Below are 18,300 nucleotides of genomic sequence, written 5' to 3'. Positions count from 1 at the left end.
TAATTTGGCACTATAAACAAAAGAAATGAAAAGCTCTTAACTCATGTACAAAAGAGGATATTTTCCAACCTAAATCATAACAAGACAAACCTTTTCAAACCATTTACTTTCCCCAAACACAGTCACAACTTTTTTTCGTTATATTATATTTACAGTCACCCACCTAGCTTCAGTTAACTACTCAATCACCTGACACAGTACCACTATATCAACACTACAATTTAAGGCTGTAAAGAACCGCATCACCACAATACTGACGGTGATATGACACTACCGTGGCTATGACTTCATCACCGGAGAGTGTAAACTTTATGTGATAGGAAATATATTGAACAGAATAATCATTTATGAGTTATCATTATTGCATGTCTTTTATCCTATATTCAAGAGACTAGCTTTTTAATTCAGCTTTGACAGTCAATAAATGGAGAATTTCTTTTGTGAATAATTTCTAAGCTTAAGTACTTGTGATACATGCAGGTAATGTTTGATATGACCCATTACGGAAGGAAAGGACAATTTTCTATTCTCAGCTGATGTGGACACATTACTGCTGCAGTGTTTACCACTGTGCTGTCTGCATATATTAGCCTATCAGTTAGTTTCCTTGCGGTTGAATTTTAGCCTGCATGCATGTTTTTGTGGCCTAAAACAGAGTAGCTTATATTGGTAGAGAGAGAAACAAGGGGGGTTAGGGGGTTAATATATCAAAAGAAGATGAGAGAAAGCAGCACACCCTTGTATGACAGCAAAACAATTTGCAGAATTCAACTTTAATGAGTTCAGCTTCATTATTAAACAACTCAAAGAGTAATGTAAAGCTCAAAACAAACATGCTGCAACCTTTTTACAAAGAAAAAAAAGTAATTCTTTATGATAGGTGTCTTGTCATAATGACAGTCATGTCAGTGTACGCACACCCCTTAAAATAAACTGAGAATAAATCACTTTTACACTATTTGCTTAAAACGTTTTTGTAAGCAGTTATACGGTTATAAACTTAAAAACTTTATGTGCTGCCATTCTCGGTTCTTAAGAACCTCTGATTCAGCCCCTGAACATTTCTCAGTCTGTTTTTGCAGAACAACACAAGCCGTAATGAATCAACAACTCAAAGAGTAATGAAAAGCTCAAAACAAAACATTGTTGCATTCTTTTAACAAAGAAAAGAGGTCACTCTTTATTAGAAGGGGTGTGCATAAGACTGATATGACACCCACTATGAACAGGAAGGAGTCATTTTTAGTGTTCATAGTCTGTAAGTTCTGACATTTTTAATGCATTGACCAATTACACTTAATGTCAACAACCATAAACACTCAAAATGACTCCTTCATGTTCATGATGGGTGTCATGTCATAATAGTCATGTCAGTGTAATGCACACCCCTTCAAATAAATAACATTTACACTATTTGCTTAAAACTTTCTTTTTGTAAGCAGTTATCCGGTTATAGATGTAGAACTTTATGTGCTGCCATTCTCGGTTCTTAAGAACCTCTGGTTCAGCCCGTAAACATTTCTCACAGTCTCTTTTTGCAGGAACAACACAGGATGTAATGAAGTGGTTCATGTGCCTTTCCACCGCCTGCACCTCTTTCTTGTTCCAGGGCGATTTTTTCTTCACGGTCGCTGTACCTTGATGTGGTCAGGAAATCAAATGTGTAATTGGATAGATAAGGAGGTCTGTAAATGTATATTCCAGCTTCTACAGTAAAAGTAACGTTATTTGCACCTTTCAATAGAATTACATTGTCAAACACTGATTTGTGCATTCTTCCCCTTGGACTGAAATGACCACTGGGGTAAAGGAAAATAAAGATAGGATTTGAAGTATTACCTATAAGCCATAAATATTTATTTATGCAATATAATATTATTGCACATCTTTCAGTCCTAATTTTTACTAAGCATTCATTCACTCATTAAAATGCATCATCCATTATTTATGACAGGTGGTTGGTATAGGGGCCACTTATTACTGAAGGTTATAATTTTGAATAGTAAATTTATGAAATTAATAATACAATATCTTTCTATGTTCCTATGCGGCTGCTGTTACAGCAACTCTCGTATTTGGGCATTTCTAGATCAATTGGTACACTGATAATACATATTTAAAAAGAAGCAGGCACAATGTTTACTGAAACACAAAAGAGAAATGTGTAAAGAGTTTACCTTTGGATGAAGGCTTCATACCCAAGAGTCCTGAAGGCATCTCATCATCTGATGGTGGTGGCTTACGTCTTTTAGATGACGATGGCCTTTCATTTCCCTTGGTAGGGGGAAGTGTCCCATCTGCTGATGGTTCTGAAAAAATAATAAAAATTCAATATACTATATACTTAACCCTCATGTTGTCCTTGGGTCAAATTGACCCGTTTTCAGTAAAAAAAAAAAAACATTCTCACAAAAATGTTTTGGAATAACTTTGGAAAAAACATTTAAAAAAGCACCCACAACATTGAAAAAGGGACAAAAATGTGTGAAAAAAGAAATGTTGAAAAAAGAGTGATGGAAACTTATTTTTTATCATGGTTGAAGGGAAGACAACACAAGGGTTAATATATACTGTAGAACACTGACAACACACAACTGATGTTTGCATTGGTTGCACTGTTGAAAAATAAGGTGCCAATAATTCCTAGGACTGTGTCCAAAGAATACTTTCTACGCATCAATCGACTCATTAAACTGCTCCATTTATTTTTGAACACATAGGACAGGTGGTTGTTATAAGGGTTAGTCATTACTTAAGCTTTAATTAAGCTTTAATTATTTTGCCCAGAAACAGACGAGGAAAGAAATATCTGGAATAATAGCGTACCCTGATACTGTTTATTTAGGCTTAAAAGAAGAGGGTAAGTAATGCTTTTCTAAGTAAAAAGCATACATTTACAGCTTTTCAGTAACATTGCAAACAGATGTAAGGTGGTCAGGAAAGTTCAGTCTGGTTTTGTTTTATGTTTCCTTACAACTGCTGTTACATTAAATACAGCATATGGCCATTTGTAGTTCCATACACTGATAATACATATTCAAACAAGAAACAGACACATCTTAACTGAAATATAAAAGAAATGTGTAAAGATTTTACCTCTGGATGAAGGCATTTCATCATCTGATGGTGGTGGATTGCGTCTTTTGGATGACAGCCTTTCATTTCCCTTCGCAGGAGGAAGTATCCCCTCTGCTGAAAAGAATTACAATAACATTTTCAAAAAGATATATATACTTAATTAATATATAATTATTTCTGTAGAATGCTGACAATACACAATTGATGTGTGTATTTGTTGCACTAATGGTATTTAACCATAATTAGAGCATAAAAGTGCATTAAACCATTTAAGTGCGTTCAACCATTGCAAGTGCATCAGAAGTACTTATTACTAAACTAATCAATGTCTTTTTGAATGCTCATTTGCTATTGATCCCTGATAGAGAAAACTATGATAAAAATTCAACTTGGAACATTTGTTTGCTATCAGTTTGCTATTTATCTATCATTGATATGGATTGATAAAAATGATTTGGTTAGAGCCATATGACAAAGTTTGAGAACCACTGGTGCATTACAATAAAAGGTAAACTGGTATATCTACAGTAATTTACAGACAATACATACCATGGACACTTGAACAGTTTTCCTCTTGTATGTTCAGGTCTTCCACATCACTGTCCAGAACTTTCTCTGTGGTCATATAAAGTACAGCTTACCAAAGTGACCAGATCATCAGGTTAACACAAAAAAACAAATACCATCAAATTAAAACTTACCATCTGGTTCTATTGATATTTCATCTAGGTTCTTGCCATGAAACTCAGCTAATTTTCCTTGCTCAAGTGCCATTAAAACCTTGCTGATCTTGGCGAGTTGGAGGGTCTTCTCAGGGAGTCGATAGTACTCGCGATGGATTCTTATGTCATGTCCAAGATAGTTGGCCAGCTGGTCCATCTCTGTTCCTGTCATGTTCAGCACTGTTGATAGGGTTGCGGCATGCTTTCGCAGTCTGGTAGATGTCAGTGACTTTGGACACTTTGCACCACACTTTTTGCAAAAGCACGAAGGCAGTCTGAACCTCGGAAATGTGTCATAGCTTGTGGTCTTGCAAACATATAACCATTGTCTTTTAGAACCCCACAAGCCTCTCTCTGTTTAACAAGGAGTTCTAATGCAGACAGCATTTTTGGGGTAAGAAGAATTGGAACTGGGCGACCACGTTTTCCCCGGATGACAATCCTTGAGAAGTGTCTGCAGAGGTTTTTTTCCACTTCGGAGAGTGCCCAGTCCACATCCTCATGTGGATCAGAAGAGTCTCTTGATAAAAACGCAGATAAAGGCATGCTTGCCACCTCTCCTTCCCTGCGCCGGTTAAAAAGAATGATCTGGGCCAGACACACCTTTGCTAGTTCCTTCCAGGTTGTTGAAGAGGGGGTTTCAGAGAGGGAATTTGACCACTTATCTTGCACCTGACTGAGATAGCCATGCATTTTTTGGACATCTTCGGTAAAGGGCATGATAGTGGGCACATTCCACTTTGCTTCCCTGATGTTCCTTAAAGCTGTAGCTGAGATCATCTCATTCCACTTTTCCTGATGGACCTCTTGAAACTCAGTGGCATTCTTCACAAGCTCTTTGTTGTTAGAGATTAAACCTTGAGCTTTTAATAGTTTGCTTGCTTTGACCAGGGTATTCCCAAGTTTATTTGCTAGTGATGGAATCACAAACTTGTTTGCTTCACTATCATACCCACATGTAAACTTGACAGCTTTGATGGTCTCAATGTACTTTTTGGGATTTATGAGATCTTCCATTCTTTTTAAGGTGGTGACTTTCAACGCACTTTCAACTAGCCTTCCCATTTCTCGCATCTTATCTCGCACAAACTGGTGATTCTTGGCTGAAATACCACCTTTGCTTAACAAGTGCTGCCCAATTTCAATAATGACATGGTCATTTTTTATTATATCAGTGATTGGGTCAGAATTCATGACACTGATTACTTTCCACAGTTGTTTACTAATGTGTGAAGGCACTGGTCCTGTGTATGTGCACATAGACTGAACACGGTTCTTTCCTGGTTTGAGGGGGACTGATCCAGGTTTAAGTCTACAGCTACGCATATGTCGCCACAGGATCTTTCTTGAAAAAAGTCCTTGACAATATGCACAGTGCATGAAGTCGTGTCCCTGGGCTTCTTTAGGTGGTCTTTTAAACGGTATTAGTTCTCCCTTTCCTGACTCCATAACAGCAGCATTGTGAACAAAGTTTCCTCTGTTGCGAATATAATCTAGATGTTTTTTTCTTTCTTTGGAAGCCTTTGGAAAGCTTAGAGCTTTAGCCACATCAGATTTGGTTTCATGTGAAGCTTCTAGATGCCTTGCCATCTTAGCATATGGCTTAGAGCAATACAAACAATAATGTCTCTTGTCGTAAACTCTTTTCCTACCTATGTTATGGCATGATCTGACAACTATGCTGTCATTTATGTTCTGACTAGAACAGGGTTCTTCTTCTGCTCCAGTGGCTTCAGATATAAAGACATTTCTGTCAAAGGTCATCACGTTTGGTGTTGTGGTGTCACAGACAGGGGGACTCAATGAACGAACGATGTCAAGTGTATAATCAAGACTTCTTTTGATCCTGCGGTTTTGGGGAGGGCTAGCATCACTGTCAGTGTCACTTTCGGAAGTGGTATCCGGAATGTAATCATCTGCACTCTCTGATATGCATTCATCAATCACCAAATCTTCATCTGTGTCTGTCATCTAAAAAAATAAAAATAAAGTACATCAGATTTATGTAGACTTGCAACAACTAGTTTATTGATGAGAACACAGAAATAAACAATTTTAGAGTGCTCATATTATGCCTTTGGCCTATTCGCCTTTCCTTTGTGTTTGGTATATTTTTATGCACATTATAGGTTTATAAAATTAATAAAAGGCCACCCCAAAGAGATTTACCATATTTAAGAGAAAACACTGTACACAAACTAATCGAAATATATCAATTGTACTGCAGCCATTACTTATGTGACAAACAATTCAATGGATAGTAACACATTATAATGCTTGCCTAGCTACTAGCAAGGAACGCCCTCATACTCTGCAGACTCACTAAATGGAAGGGTTGTGTAGGAACTGCACAGAACTGTCTTTCATCTAAAATTTTAAAAATACAGTAATCAGAATATATAGAATACAATTAATCAATGACAACTAAGAATTTTGACAATTACTTGTCATTTTTCAATTCTGGAGTCTGAAGTGATGAACATAAATGTAGTTTTCTTTCTGGCCAGCCAAGCCCAGTCTGTTATCACACAACTTAAACCCAAAATGCTTAGTGGGGACATTTTACACACAATGTACGAGTTTCTTATGGGGACCAGTTTCGTCCAAATAGTTTCACACACACAGTTTATATCCAGAAACTGACCAAAAGTGTGCTGTGGGGACGTCGTAAGTGTCCAGAAAACACTGATGATTAACCATGAAAAAGACCCTTCTGAAGGTTAAGATCTGCTCTAACTAGTCTACCGTACTTCCACAAACCTTCTAGATGCATTACATCAAACTGTTGAGCGTACTAATTCATACTAGAGCACATGACATTGCACGTCCTTCCTCTGCTTCGCTACTTAAGACATCAAAAATACCAAAACCTGACTTAAATAGACTGTAGAATGAAGTCTGAAGTAATGAACATGAATGGACAAATCCAATCTGACCACTAACAAATAATAGTGCAGGAACTCTGGCTAGCTGCTAGCGTGGCACACCCTCATACTCTGCAACTGACTAGCTAGCAGTGCTTACCTAGGTACTGCACATGTGTGACTCCCAACAAATATGGAACAGAAGAACAATGCCTACTCTGTAGCTAAAATGGAGAGCTCAACACACAGGGTGAAAAGAGGAGCGGCAGCAACATAAGCCTATTCTTGTACAACCTCTAAATACAATTATGAACCTGAAAATGAGCCTAATAAGAGCACTGTAAGAATTAAATGATGGTCATTTTTCAATTCAGACATCTGAAGTGATGAATGTACCTGTTCATGAGTGTTGTCCTCAATCTTGTTGTCTGACTGTAAAGGATTGGACTTGAACTTTACGTTCTGATCTGCACTCTCTGATATGGATTCATCAGTCCCCAAATCTTCCAGAACTGTGTCTCTCATCTAAAATTGAAAAACATACAGTAAACAGAAATATGAAGAACAGCAACAATTAGGTAATTAATGAGTACTTAGAAATAGCTACGAATTTTGACAATCAATCAATTGTCATTTTTCAATTCTGGAGTCTGAAGTGATGAACATAAATGTAGTTTTCTTTCTGGCCAGCCAAGCCCAGTCTGTTATCACACAACTTAAACCCAAAATGCTTAGTGGGGACATTTTACACACAATGTACGAGTTTCTTATGGGGACCAGTTTCGTCCAAATAGTTTCACACACACAGTTTATATCAGAAACTGACCAAAAGTGTGCTGTGGGGACGTCGTAAGTGTCCAGAAAACACTGATGATTAACCATGAAAAAGACCCTTCTGAAGGTTAAGATCTGCTCTAACTAGTCTACCGTACTTCCACAAACCTTCTAGATGCATTACATCAAACTGTTGAGCGTACTAATTCATACTAGAGCACATGACATTGCACGTCCTTCCTCTGCTTCGCTACTTAAGACATCAAAAATACCAAAACCTGACTTAAATAGACTGTAGAATGAAGTCTGAAGTAATGAACATGAATGGACAAATCCAATCTGACCACTAACAAATAATAGTGCAGGAACTCTGGCTAGCTGCTAGCGTGGCACACCCTCATACTCTGCAACTGACTAGCTAGCAGTGCTTACCTAGGTACTGCACATGTGTGACTCCCAACAAATATGGAACAGAAGAACAATGCCTACTCTGTAGCTAAAATGGAGAGCTCAACACACAGGGTGAAAAGAGGAGCGGCAGCAACATAAGCCTATTCTTGTACAACCTCTAAATACAATTATGAACCTGAAAATGAGCCTAATAAGAGCACTGTAAGAATTAAATGATGGTCATTTTTCAATTCAGACATCTGAAGTGATGAATGTACCTGTTCATGAGTGTTGTCCTCAATCTTGTTGTCTGACTGTAAAGGATTGGACTTGAACTTTACGTTCTGATCTGCACTCTCTGATATGGATTCATCAGTCCCCAAATCTTCCAGAACTGTGTCTCTCATCTAAAATTGAAAAACATACAGTAAACAGAAATATGAAGAACAGCAACAATTAGGTAATTAATGAGTACTTAGAAATAGCTACGAATTTTGACAATCAATCAATTGTCATTTTTCAATTCTGGAGTCTGAAGTGATGAACATAAATGTAGTTTTCTTTCTGGCCAGCCAAGCCCAGTCTGTTATCACACAACTTAAACCCAAAATGCTTAGTGGGGACATTTTACACACAATGTACGAGTTTCTTATGGGGACCAGTTTCGTCCAAATAGTTTCACACACACAGTTTATATCCAGAAACTGACCAAAAGTGTGCTGTGGGGACGTCGTAAGTGTCCAGAAAACACTGATGATTAACCATGAAAAAGACCCTTCTGAAGGTTAAGATCTGCTCTAACTAGTCTACCGTACTTCCACAAACCTTCTAGATGCATTACATCAAACTGTTGAGCGTACTAATTCATACTAGAGCACATGACATTGCACGTCCTTCCTCTGCTTCGCTACTTAAGACATCAAAAATACCAAAACCTGACTTAAATAGACTGTAGAATGAAGTCTGAAGTAATGAACATGAATGGACAAATCCAATCTGACCACTAACAAATAATAGTGCAGGAACTCTGGCTAGCTGCTAGCGTGGCACACCCTCATACTCTGCAACTGACTAGCTAGCAGTGCTTACCTAGGTACTGCACATGTGTGACTCCCAACAAATATGGAACAGAAGAACAATGCCTACTCTGTAGCTAAAATGGAGAGCTCAACACACAGGGTGAAAAGAGGAGCGGCAGCAACATAAGCCTATTCTTGTACAACCTCTAAATACAATTATGAACCTGAAAATGAGCCTAATAAGAGCACTGTAAGAATTAAATGATGGTCATTTTTCAATTCAGACATCTGAAGTGATGAATGTACCTGTTCATGAGTGTTGTCCTCAATCTTGTTGTCTGACTGTAAAGGATTGGACTTGAACTTTACGTTCTGATCTGCACTCTCTGATATGGATTCATCAGTCCCCAAATCTTCCAGAACTGTGTCTCTCATCTAAAATTGAAAAACATACAGTAAACAGAAATATGAAGAACAGCAACAATTAGGTAATTAATGAGTACTTAGAAATAGCTACGAATTTTGACAATCAATCAATTGTCATTTTTCAATTCTGGAGTCTGAAGTGATGAACATAAATGTAGTTTTCTTTCTGGCCAGCCAAGCCCAGTCTGTTATCACACAACTTAAACCCAAAATGCTTAGTGGGGACATTTTACACACAATGTACGAGTTTCTTATGGGGACCAGTTTCGTCCAAATAGTTTCACACACACAGTTTATATCCAGAAACTGACCAAAAGTGTGCTGTGGGGACGTCGTAAGTGTCCAGAAAACACTGATGATTAACCATGAAAAAGACCCTTCTGAAGGTTAAGATCTGCTCTAACTAGTCTACCGTACTTCCACAAACCTTCTAGATGCATTACATCAAACTGTTGAGCGTACTAATTCATACTAGAGCACATGACATTGCACGTCCTTCCTCTGCTTCGCTACTTAAGACATCAAAAATACCAAAACCTGACTTAAATAGACTGTAGAATGAAGTCTGAAGTAATGAACATGAATGGACAAATCCAATCTGACCACTAACAAATAATAGTGCAGGAACTCTGGCTAGCTGCTAGCGTGGCACACCCTCATACTCTGCAACTGACTAGCTAGCAGTGCTTACCTAGGTACTGCACATGTGTGACTCCCAACAAATATGGAACAGAAGAACAATGCCTACTCTGTAGCTAAAATGGAGAGCTCAACACACAGGGTGAAAAGAGGAGCGGCAGCAACATAAGCCTATTCTTGTACAACCTCTAAATACAATTATGAACCTGAAAATGAGCCTAATAAGAGCACTGTAAGAATTAAATGATGGTCATTTTTCAATTCAGACATCTGAAGTGATGAATGTACCTGTTCATGAGTGTTGTCCTCAATCTTGTTGTCTGACTGTAAAGGATTGGACTTGAACTTTACGTTCTGATCTGCACTCTCTGATATGGATTCATCAGTCCCCAAATCTTCCAGAACTGTGTCTCTCATCTAAAATTGAAAAACATACAGTAAACAGAAATATGAAGAACAGCAACAATTAGGTAATTAATGAGTACTTAGAAATAGCTACGAATTTTGACAATCAATCAATTGTCATTTTTCAATTCTGGAGTCTGAAGTGATGAACATAAATGTAGTTTTCTTTCTGGCCAGCCAAGCCCAGTCTGTTATCACACAACTTAAACCCAAAATGCTTAGTGGGGACATTTTACACACAATGTACGAGTTTCTTATGGGGACCAGTTTCGTCCAAATAGTTTCACACACACAGTTTATATCCAGAAACTGACCAAAAGTGTGCTGTGGGGACGTCGTAAGTGTCCAGAAAACACTGATGATTAACCATGAAAAAGACCCTTCTGAAGGTTAAGATCTGCTCTAACTAGTCTACCGTACTTCCACAAACCTTCTAGATGCATTACATCAAACTGTTGAGCGTACTAATTCATACTAGAGCACATGACATTGCACGTCCTTCCTCTGCTTCGCTACTTAAGACATCAAAAATACCAAAACCTGACTTAAATAGACTGTAGAATGAAGTCTGAAGTAATGAACATGAATGGACAAATCCAATCTGACCACTAACAAATAATAGTGCAGGAACTCTGGCTAGCTGCTAGCGTGGCACACCCTCATACTCTGCAACTGACTAGCTAGCAGTGCTTACCTAGGTACTGCACATGTGTGACTCCCAACAAATATGGAACAGAAGAACAATGCCTACTCTGTAGCTAAAATGGAGAGCTCAACACACAGGGTGAAAAGAGGAGCGGCAGCAACATAAGCCTATTCTTGTACAACCTCTAAATACAATTATGAACCTGAAAATGAGCCTAATAAGAGCACTGTAAGAATTAAATGATGGTCATTTTTCAATTCAGACATCTGAAGTGATGAATGTACCTGTTCATGAGTGTTGTCCTCAATCTTGTTGTCTGACTGTAAAGGATTGGACTTGAACTTTACGTTCTGATCTGCACTCTCTGATATGGATTCATCAGTCCCCAAATCTTCCAGAACTGTGTCTCTCATCTAAAATTGAAAAACATACAGTAAACAGAAATATGAAGAACAGCAACAATTAGGTAATTAATGAGTACTTAGAAATAGCTACGAATTTTGACAATCAATCAATTGTCATTTTTCAATTCTGGAGTCTGAAGTGATGAACATAAATGTAGTTTTCTTTCTGGCCAGCCAAGCCCAGTCTGTTATCACACAACTTAAACCCAAAATGCTTAGTGGGGACATTTTACACACAATGTACGAGTTTCTTATGGGGACCAGTTTCGTCCAAATAGTTTCACACACACAGTTTATATCCAGAAACTGACCAAAAGTGTGCTGTGGGGACGTCGTAAGTGTCCAGAAAACACTGATGATTAACCATGAAAAAGACCCTTCTGAAGGTTAAGATCTGCTCTAACTAGTCTACCGTACTTCCACAAACCTTCTAGATGCATTACATCAAACTGTTGAGCGTACTAATTCATACTAGAGCACATGACATTGCACGTCCTTCCTCTGCTTCGCTACTTAAGACATCAAAAATACCAAAACCTGACTTAAATAGACTGTAGAATGAAGTCTGAAGTAATGAACATGAATGGACAAATCCAATCTGACCACTAACAAATAATAGTGCAGGAACTCTGGCTAGCTGCTAGCGTGGCACACCCTCATACTCTGCAACTGACTAGCTAGCAGTGCTTACCTAGGTACTGCACATGTGTGACTCCCAACAAATATGGAACAGAAGAACAATGCCTACTCTGTAGCTAAAATGGAGAGCTCAACACACAGGGTGAAAAGAGGAGCGGCAGCAACATAAGCCTATTCTTGTACAACCTCTAAATACAATTATGAACCTGAAAATGAGCCTAATAAGAGCACTGTAAGAATTAAATGATGGTCATTTTTCAATTCAGACATCTGAAGTGATGAATGTACCTGTTCATGAGTGTTGTCCTCAATCTTGTTGTCTGACTGTAAAGGATTGGACTTGAACTTTACGTTCTGATCTGCACTCTCTGATATGGATTCATCAGTCCCCAAATCTTCCAGAACTGTGTCTCTCATCTAAAATTGAAAAACATACAGTAAACAGAAATATGAAGAACAGCAACAATTAGGTAATTAATGAGTACTTAGAAATAGCTACGAATTTTGACAATCAATCAATTGTCATTTTTCAATTCTGGAGTCTGAAGTGATGAACATAAATGTAGTTTTCTTTCTGGCCAGCCAAGCCCAGTCTGTTATCACACAACTTAAACCCAAAATGCTTAGTGGGGACATTTTACACACAATGTACGAGTTTCTTATGGGGACCAGTTTCGTCCAAATAGTTTCACACACACAGTTTATATCCAGAAACTGACCAAAAGTGTGCTGTGGGGACGTCGTAAGTGTCCAGAAAACACTGATGATTAACCATGAAAAAGACCCTTCTGAAGGTTAAGATCTGCTCTAACTAGTCTACCGTACTTCCACAAACCTTCTAGATGCATTACATCAAACTGTTGAGCGTACTAATTCATACTAGAGCACATGACATTGCACGTCCTTCCTCTGCTTCGCTACTTAAGACATCAAAAATACCAAAACCTGACTTAAATAGACTGTAGAATGAAGTCTGAAGTAATGAACATGAATGGACAAATCCAATCTGACCACTAACAAATAATAGTGCAGGAACTCTGGCTAGCTGCTAGCGTGGCACACCCTCATACTCTGCAACTGACTAGCTAGCAGTGCTTACCTAGGTACTGCACATGTGTGACTCCCAACAAATATGGAACAGAAGAACAATGCCTACTCTGTAGCTAAAATGGAGAGCTCAACACACAGGGTGAAAAGAGGAGCGGCAACAACATAAGCCTATTCTTGTACAACCTCTAAATACAATTATGAACCTGAAAATGAGCCTAATAAGAGCACTGTAAGAATTAAATGATGGTCATTTTTCAATTCAGACATCTGAAGTGATGAATGTACCTGTTCATGAGTGTTGTCCTCAATCTTGTTGTCTGACTGTAAAGGATTGGACTTGAACTTTACGTTCTGATCTGCACTCTCTGATATGGATTCATCAGTCCCCAAATCTTCCAGAACTGTGTCTCTCATCTAAAATTGAAAAACATACAGTAAACAGAAATATGAAGAACAGCAACAATTAGGTAATTAATGAGTACTTAGAAATAGCTACGAATTTTGACAATCAATCAATTGTCATTTTTCAATTCTGGAGTCTGAAGTGATGAACATAAATGTAGTTTTCTTTCTGGCCAGCCAAGCCCAGTCTGTTATCACACAACTTAAACCCAAAATGCTTAGTGGGGACATTTTACACACAATGTACGAGTTTCTTATGGGGACCAGTTTCGTCCAAATAGTTTCACACACACAGTTTATATCCAGAAACTGACCAAAAGTGTGCTGTGGGGACGTCGTAAGTGTCCAGAAAACACTGATGATTAACCATGAAAAAGACCCTTCTGAAGGTTAAGATCTGCTCTAACTAGTCTACCGTACTTCCACAAACCTTCTAGATGCATTACATCAAACTGTTGAGCGTACTAATTCATACTAGAGCACATGACATTGCACGTCCTTCCTCTGCTTCGCTACTTAAGACATCAAAAATACCAAAACCTGACTTAAATAGACTGTAGAATGAAGTCTGAAGTAATGAACATGAATGGACAAATCCAATCTGACCACTAACAAATAATAGTGCAGGAACTCTGGCTAGCTGCTAGCGTGGCACACCCTCATACTCTGCAACTGACTAGCTAGCAGTGCTTACCTAGGTACTGCACATGTGTGACTCCCAACAAATATGGAACAGAAGAACAATGCCTACTCTGTAGCTAAAATGGAGAGCTCAACACACAGGGTGAAAAGAGGAGCGGCAGCAACATAAGCCTATTCTTGTACAACCTCTAAATACAATTATGAACCTGAAAATGAGCCTAATAAGAGCACTGTAAGAATTAAATGATGGTCATTTTTCAATTCAGACATCTGAAGTGATGAATGTACCTGTTCATGAGTGTTGTCCTCAATCTTGTTGTCTGACTGTAAAGGATTGGACTTGAACTTTACGTTCTGATCTGCACTCTCTGATATGGATTCATCAGTCCCCAAATCTTCCAGAACTGTGTCTCTCATCTAAAATTGAAAAACATACAGTAAACAGAAATATGAAGAACAGCAACAATTAGGTAATTAATGAGTACTTAGAAATAGCTACGAATTTTGACAATCAATCAATTGTCATTTTTCAATTCTGGAGTCTGAAGTGATGAACATAAATGTAGTTTTCTTTCTGGCCAGCCAAGCCCAGTCTGTTATCACACAACTTAAACCCAAAATGCTTAGTGGGGACATTTTACACACAATGTACGAGTTTCTTATGGGGACCAGTTTCGTCCAAATAGTTTCACACACACAGTTTATATCCAGAAACTGACCAAAAGTGTGCTGTGGGGACGTCGTAAGTGTCCAGAAAACACTGATGATTAACCATGAAAAAGACCCTTCTGAAGGTTAAGATCTGCTCTAACTAGTCTACCGTACTTCCACAAACCTTCTAGATGCATTACATCAAACTGTTGAGCGTACTAATTCATACTAGAGCACATGACATTGCACGTCCTTCCTCTGCTTCGCTACTTAAGACATCAAAAATACCAAAACCTGACTTAAATAGACTGTAGAATGAAGTCTGAAGTAATGAACATGAATGGACAAATCCAATCTGACCACTAACAAATAATAGTGCAGGAACTCTGGCTAGCTGCTAGCGTGGCACACCCTCATACTCTGCAACTGACTAGCTAGCAGTGCTTACCTAGGTACTGCACATGTGTGACTCCCAACAAATATGGAACAGAAGAACAATGCCTACTCTGTAGCTAAAATGGAGAGCTCAACACACAGGGTGAAAAGAGGAGCGGCAACAACATAAGCCTATTCTTGTACAACCTCTAAATACAATTATGAACCTGAAAATGAGCCTAATAAGAGCACTGTAAGAATTAAATGATGGTCATTTTTCAATTCAGACATCTGAAGTGATGAATGTACCTGTTCATGAGTGTTGTCCTCAATCTTGTTGTCTGACTGTAAAGGATTGGACTTGAACTTTACGTTCTGATCTGCACTCTCTGATATGGATTCATCAGTCCCCAAATCTTCCAGAACTGTGTCTCTCATCTAAAATTGAAAAACATACAGTAAACAGAAATATGAAGAACAGCAACAATTAGGTAATTAATGAGTACTTAGAAATAGCTACGAATTTTGACAATCAATCAATTGTCATTTTTCAATTCTGGAGTCTGAAGTGATGAACATAAATGTAGTTTTCTTTCTGGCCAGCCAAGCCCAGTCTGTTATCACACAACTTAAACCCAAATGCTTAGTGGGGACATTTTACACACAATGTACGAGTTTCTTATGGGGACCAGTTTCGTCCAAATAGTTTCACACACACAGTTTATATCCAGAAACTGACCAAAAGTGTGCTGTGGGGACGTCGTAAGTGTCCAGAAAACACTGATGATTAACCATGAAAAAGACCCTTCTGAAGGTTAAGATCTGCTCTAACTAGTCTACCGTACTTCCACAAACCTTCTAGATGCATTACATCAAACTGTTGAGCGTACTAATTCATACTAGAGCACATGACATTGCACGTCCTTCCTCTGCTTCGCTACTTAAGACATCAAAAATACCAAAACCTGACTTAAATAGACTGTAGAATGAAGTCTGAAGTAATGAACATGAATGGACAAATCCAATCTGACCACTAACAAATAATAGTGCAGGAACTCTGGCTAGCTGCTAGCGTGGCACACCCTCATACTCTGCAACTGACTAGCTAGCAGTGCTTACCTAGGTACTGCACATGTGTGACTCCCAACAAATATGGAACAGAAGAACAATGCCTACTCTGTAGCTAAAATGGAGAGCTCAACACACAGGGTGAAAAGAGGAGCGGCAGCAACATAAGCCTATTCTTGTACAACCTCTAAATACAATTATGAACCTGAAAATGAGCCTAATAAGAGCACTGTAAGAATTAAATGATGGTCATTTTTCAATTCAGACATCTGAAGTGATGAATGTACCTGTTCATGAGTGTTGTCCTCAATCTTGTTGTCTGACTGTAAAGGATTGGACTTGAACTTTACGTTCTGATCTGCACTCTCTGATATGGATTCATCAGTCCCCAAATCTTCCAGAACTGTGTCTCTCATCTAAAATTGAAAAACATACAGTAAACAGAAATATGAAGAACAGCAACAATTAGGTAATTAATGAGTACTTAGAAATAGCTACGAATTTTGACAATCAATCAATTGTCATTTTTCAATTCTGGAGTCTGAAGTGATGAACATAAATGTAGTTTTCTTTCTGGCCAGCCAAGCCCAGTCTGTTATCACACAACTTAAACCCAAAATGCTTAGTGGGGACATTTTACACACAATGTACGAGTTTCTTATGGGGACCAGTTTCGTCCAAATAGTTTCACACACACAGTTTATATCCAGAAACTGACCAAAAGTGTGCTGTGGGGACGTCGTAAGTGTCCAGAAAACACTGATGATTAACCATGAAAAAGACCCTTCTGAAGGTTAAGATCTGCTCTAACTAGTCTACCGTACTTCCACAAACCTTCTAGATGCTTTACGTCAATAAAACATAACATAAATACCAAAAACCTATCTGATCACTAACAAATAACAGTGCAGGAACTCTGGTTAAAAATATCTGATTTGCCTGCAGTTTCCACATATCCTTACATTGATTCTAAATTCTTAAAGATTCATATTGTAATCAATTCATGAGACTTTGAGACATTTTGCAACATTATGGACCATTGTGTACCCTGTGTAATGTGCAACATACCTGTGTTCTCCATGGGCAGTCTTCACCCCCATAGTCATATGTAATTTCCTCTCCTTCTTTAATGTTGTTGAGTGCAAATAAACAAAGGTGGGGGTTTCCGTTCACTTCAATTTTCTTCATCCTACAGTTTGGATGTCTATGCTCATCGTTGACAAGTCGTCCAAATGACCCGTCTTCTCTCGAAGCATCAACACTTAAAATGGAAACATGAGACATGAGGAAATACAAACAACAAAATATCACCACAAAACCAGTGCCTCACTTAGAGAGTATAGCTTAAGTACAAGTTCAAAGCTTACCACCATGTTTTCCCATTCCACTTAAAGACAAACATAAAAGCAGCACATGACGGGTGGTAAAGTCTTCGTCTTCCCGGGATTCTGCGTCATTTATAATATCTCCCCTGTATTCTACAACAAAATCTCCTTTGCAAATAGAGGATTTTGCAAATATACCACGTCCTGTGAAAGACAACAAAAGCATTTAACAGAACAGTACACCTATATATTCTTTCATATTAGTTTTGACCTTAAGTAGCATAACTTCTGATTTAAAAAAAAAGGGTGCTCTAAGCAATGTCACATGGTATTTAGGTTACAACATTATTTGTCACATACGGAAAACCAAGCGCTCAGGGCACTGGTCCAGCCTCCCCATGCTGACATCTCTTCATTTGTGCAGTAATAGGTCCTGAGCATGTGTGTGTGTTTCAGGCCTGTGTGTAGTGATAACTAACAAAACAGAGTTTAGATTAAAATTTTCCCACTGGGGATCTATAAATAGTATAAATTATTATTATTATTGTTATTATCATCATCATCAGCTCACAATCTGCTAGTCCCCTGTCCCCGGAACACGCTATAAAAAAACGCGGTCTCTGTAGACAGCCCAGGCTCCACAAATGGCAACAAAATCAATCGGGGGGATTTTAATTGTAAAGTTTTATTCTGTACAGAATATGTTGATAAATGATAGTGACGTTTAGAAGTCAGAGAGACATCTCCAGTCTGTTGTTAATTAACATCAGCAACAGATCAC

At 38.3% G+C, this 18,300-nt stretch overlaps 3 protein-coding genes across 3 annotated transcripts; all 3 read right to left on the bottom strand.

The window, feature by feature from the left end:
• Positions 1-1,318: 1,318 nt before the first annotated feature.
• Positions 1,319-3,972, bottom strand: LOC116683731 (uncharacterized). The gene is made up of 5 exons (XM_032509979.1): positions 3,780-3,972; positions 3,628-3,693; positions 3,097-3,192; positions 2,178-2,309; positions 1,319-1,637 (listed from the first exon to the last, which is right to left on the bottom strand). Exons 1-5 carry the CDS (start codon positions 3,970-3,972, stop codon positions 1,411-1,413), a joined length of 714 nt encoding a protein of 237 aa, XP_032365870.1. The 3' UTR covers positions 1,319-1,410.
• A 50-nt stretch (positions 3,973-4,022) lies between these two features.
• Positions 4,023-8,806, bottom strand: LOC116683730 (uncharacterized). Its single transcript, XM_032509978.1, has 3 exons — positions 8,107-8,806; positions 7,061-7,189; positions 4,023-5,771 (listed from the first exon to the last, which is right to left on the bottom strand). The coding sequence occupies exons 1-3, from the start codon at positions 8,233-8,235 to the stop codon at positions 4,023-4,025; spliced, it is 2,007 nt and encodes a 668-aa protein (XP_032365869.1). The 5' UTR covers positions 8,236-8,806.
• Positions 8,807-11,177: 2,371 nt separating this feature from the next.
• LOC116683732 (uncharacterized) lies at positions 11,178-17,625 on the bottom strand. Its single transcript, XM_032509980.1, has 9 exons — positions 17,562-17,625; positions 17,263-17,455; positions 16,482-16,610; positions 15,436-15,564; positions 14,389-14,517; positions 13,342-13,470; positions 12,295-12,423; positions 11,248-11,376; positions 11,178-11,189 (listed from the first exon to the last, which is right to left on the bottom strand). The coding sequence occupies exons 1-9, from the start codon at positions 17,594-17,596 to the stop codon at positions 11,178-11,180; spliced, it is 1,014 nt and encodes a 337-aa protein (XP_032365871.1). The 5' UTR covers positions 17,597-17,625.
• Between the last annotated feature and the right edge of the window lie 675 nt (positions 17,626-18,300).

The sequence above is a fragment of the Etheostoma spectabile genome, unplaced genomic scaffold (assembly GCF_008692095.1).
Source record: "Etheostoma spectabile isolate EspeVRDwgs_2016 unplaced genomic scaffold, UIUC_Espe_1.0 scaffold00019070, whole genome shotgun sequence".
NCBI classification, from domain to species: domain Eukaryota; kingdom Metazoa; phylum Chordata; class Actinopteri; order Perciformes; family Percidae; genus Etheostoma; species Etheostoma spectabile.
The sequence above is the reverse complement of the archived record's forward strand: the minus strand, read 5'-3'. Positions and strand labels throughout refer to the sequence as shown.

Excerpts from the sequence above, each read along its gene's own strand:
- LOC116683731 (XM_032509979.1), bottom strand. The coding sequence starts at position 3,972 with ATGACAGGAACAGAGATGGACCAGCTGGCCAACTATCTTGGACATGAC. Across the intron at positions 3,694-3,779 it reads AATATCAATAGAACCAGATG|AGAAAGTTCTGGACAGTGAT; the intron begins GTAAGTTTTAAT and ends ATATGACCACAG. Across the intron at positions 2,310-3,096 it reads TGAAATGCCTTCATCCAGAG|AACCATCAGCAGATGGGACA; the intron begins GTAAAATCTTTA and ends TTATTTTTTCAG.
- LOC116683730 (XM_032509978.1), bottom strand. The coding sequence starts at position 8,235 with ATGAGAGACACAGTTCTGGAAGATTTGGGGACTGATGAATCCATATCA. Across the intron at positions 7,190-8,106 it reads AGGACAACACTCATGAACAG|ATGAGAGACACAGTTCTGGA; the intron begins GTACATTCATCA and ends TTTCAATTTTAG. Across the intron at positions 5,772-7,060 it reads AGGACAACACTCATGAACAG|ATGACAGACACAGATGAAGA; the intron begins GTACATTCATCA and ends TTATTTTTTTAG.
- LOC116683732 (XM_032509980.1), bottom strand. The coding sequence starts at position 17,596 with ATGTTTGTCTTTAAGTGGAATGGGAAAACATGGTG. Across the intron at positions 14,518-15,435 it reads AGGACAACACTCATGAACAG|ATGAGAGACACAGTTCTGGA; the intron begins GTACATTCATCA and ends TTTCAATTTTAG. Across the intron at positions 12,424-13,341 it reads AGGACAACACTCATGAACAG|ATGAGAGACACAGTTCTGGA; the intron begins GTACATTCATCA and ends TTTCAATTTTAG.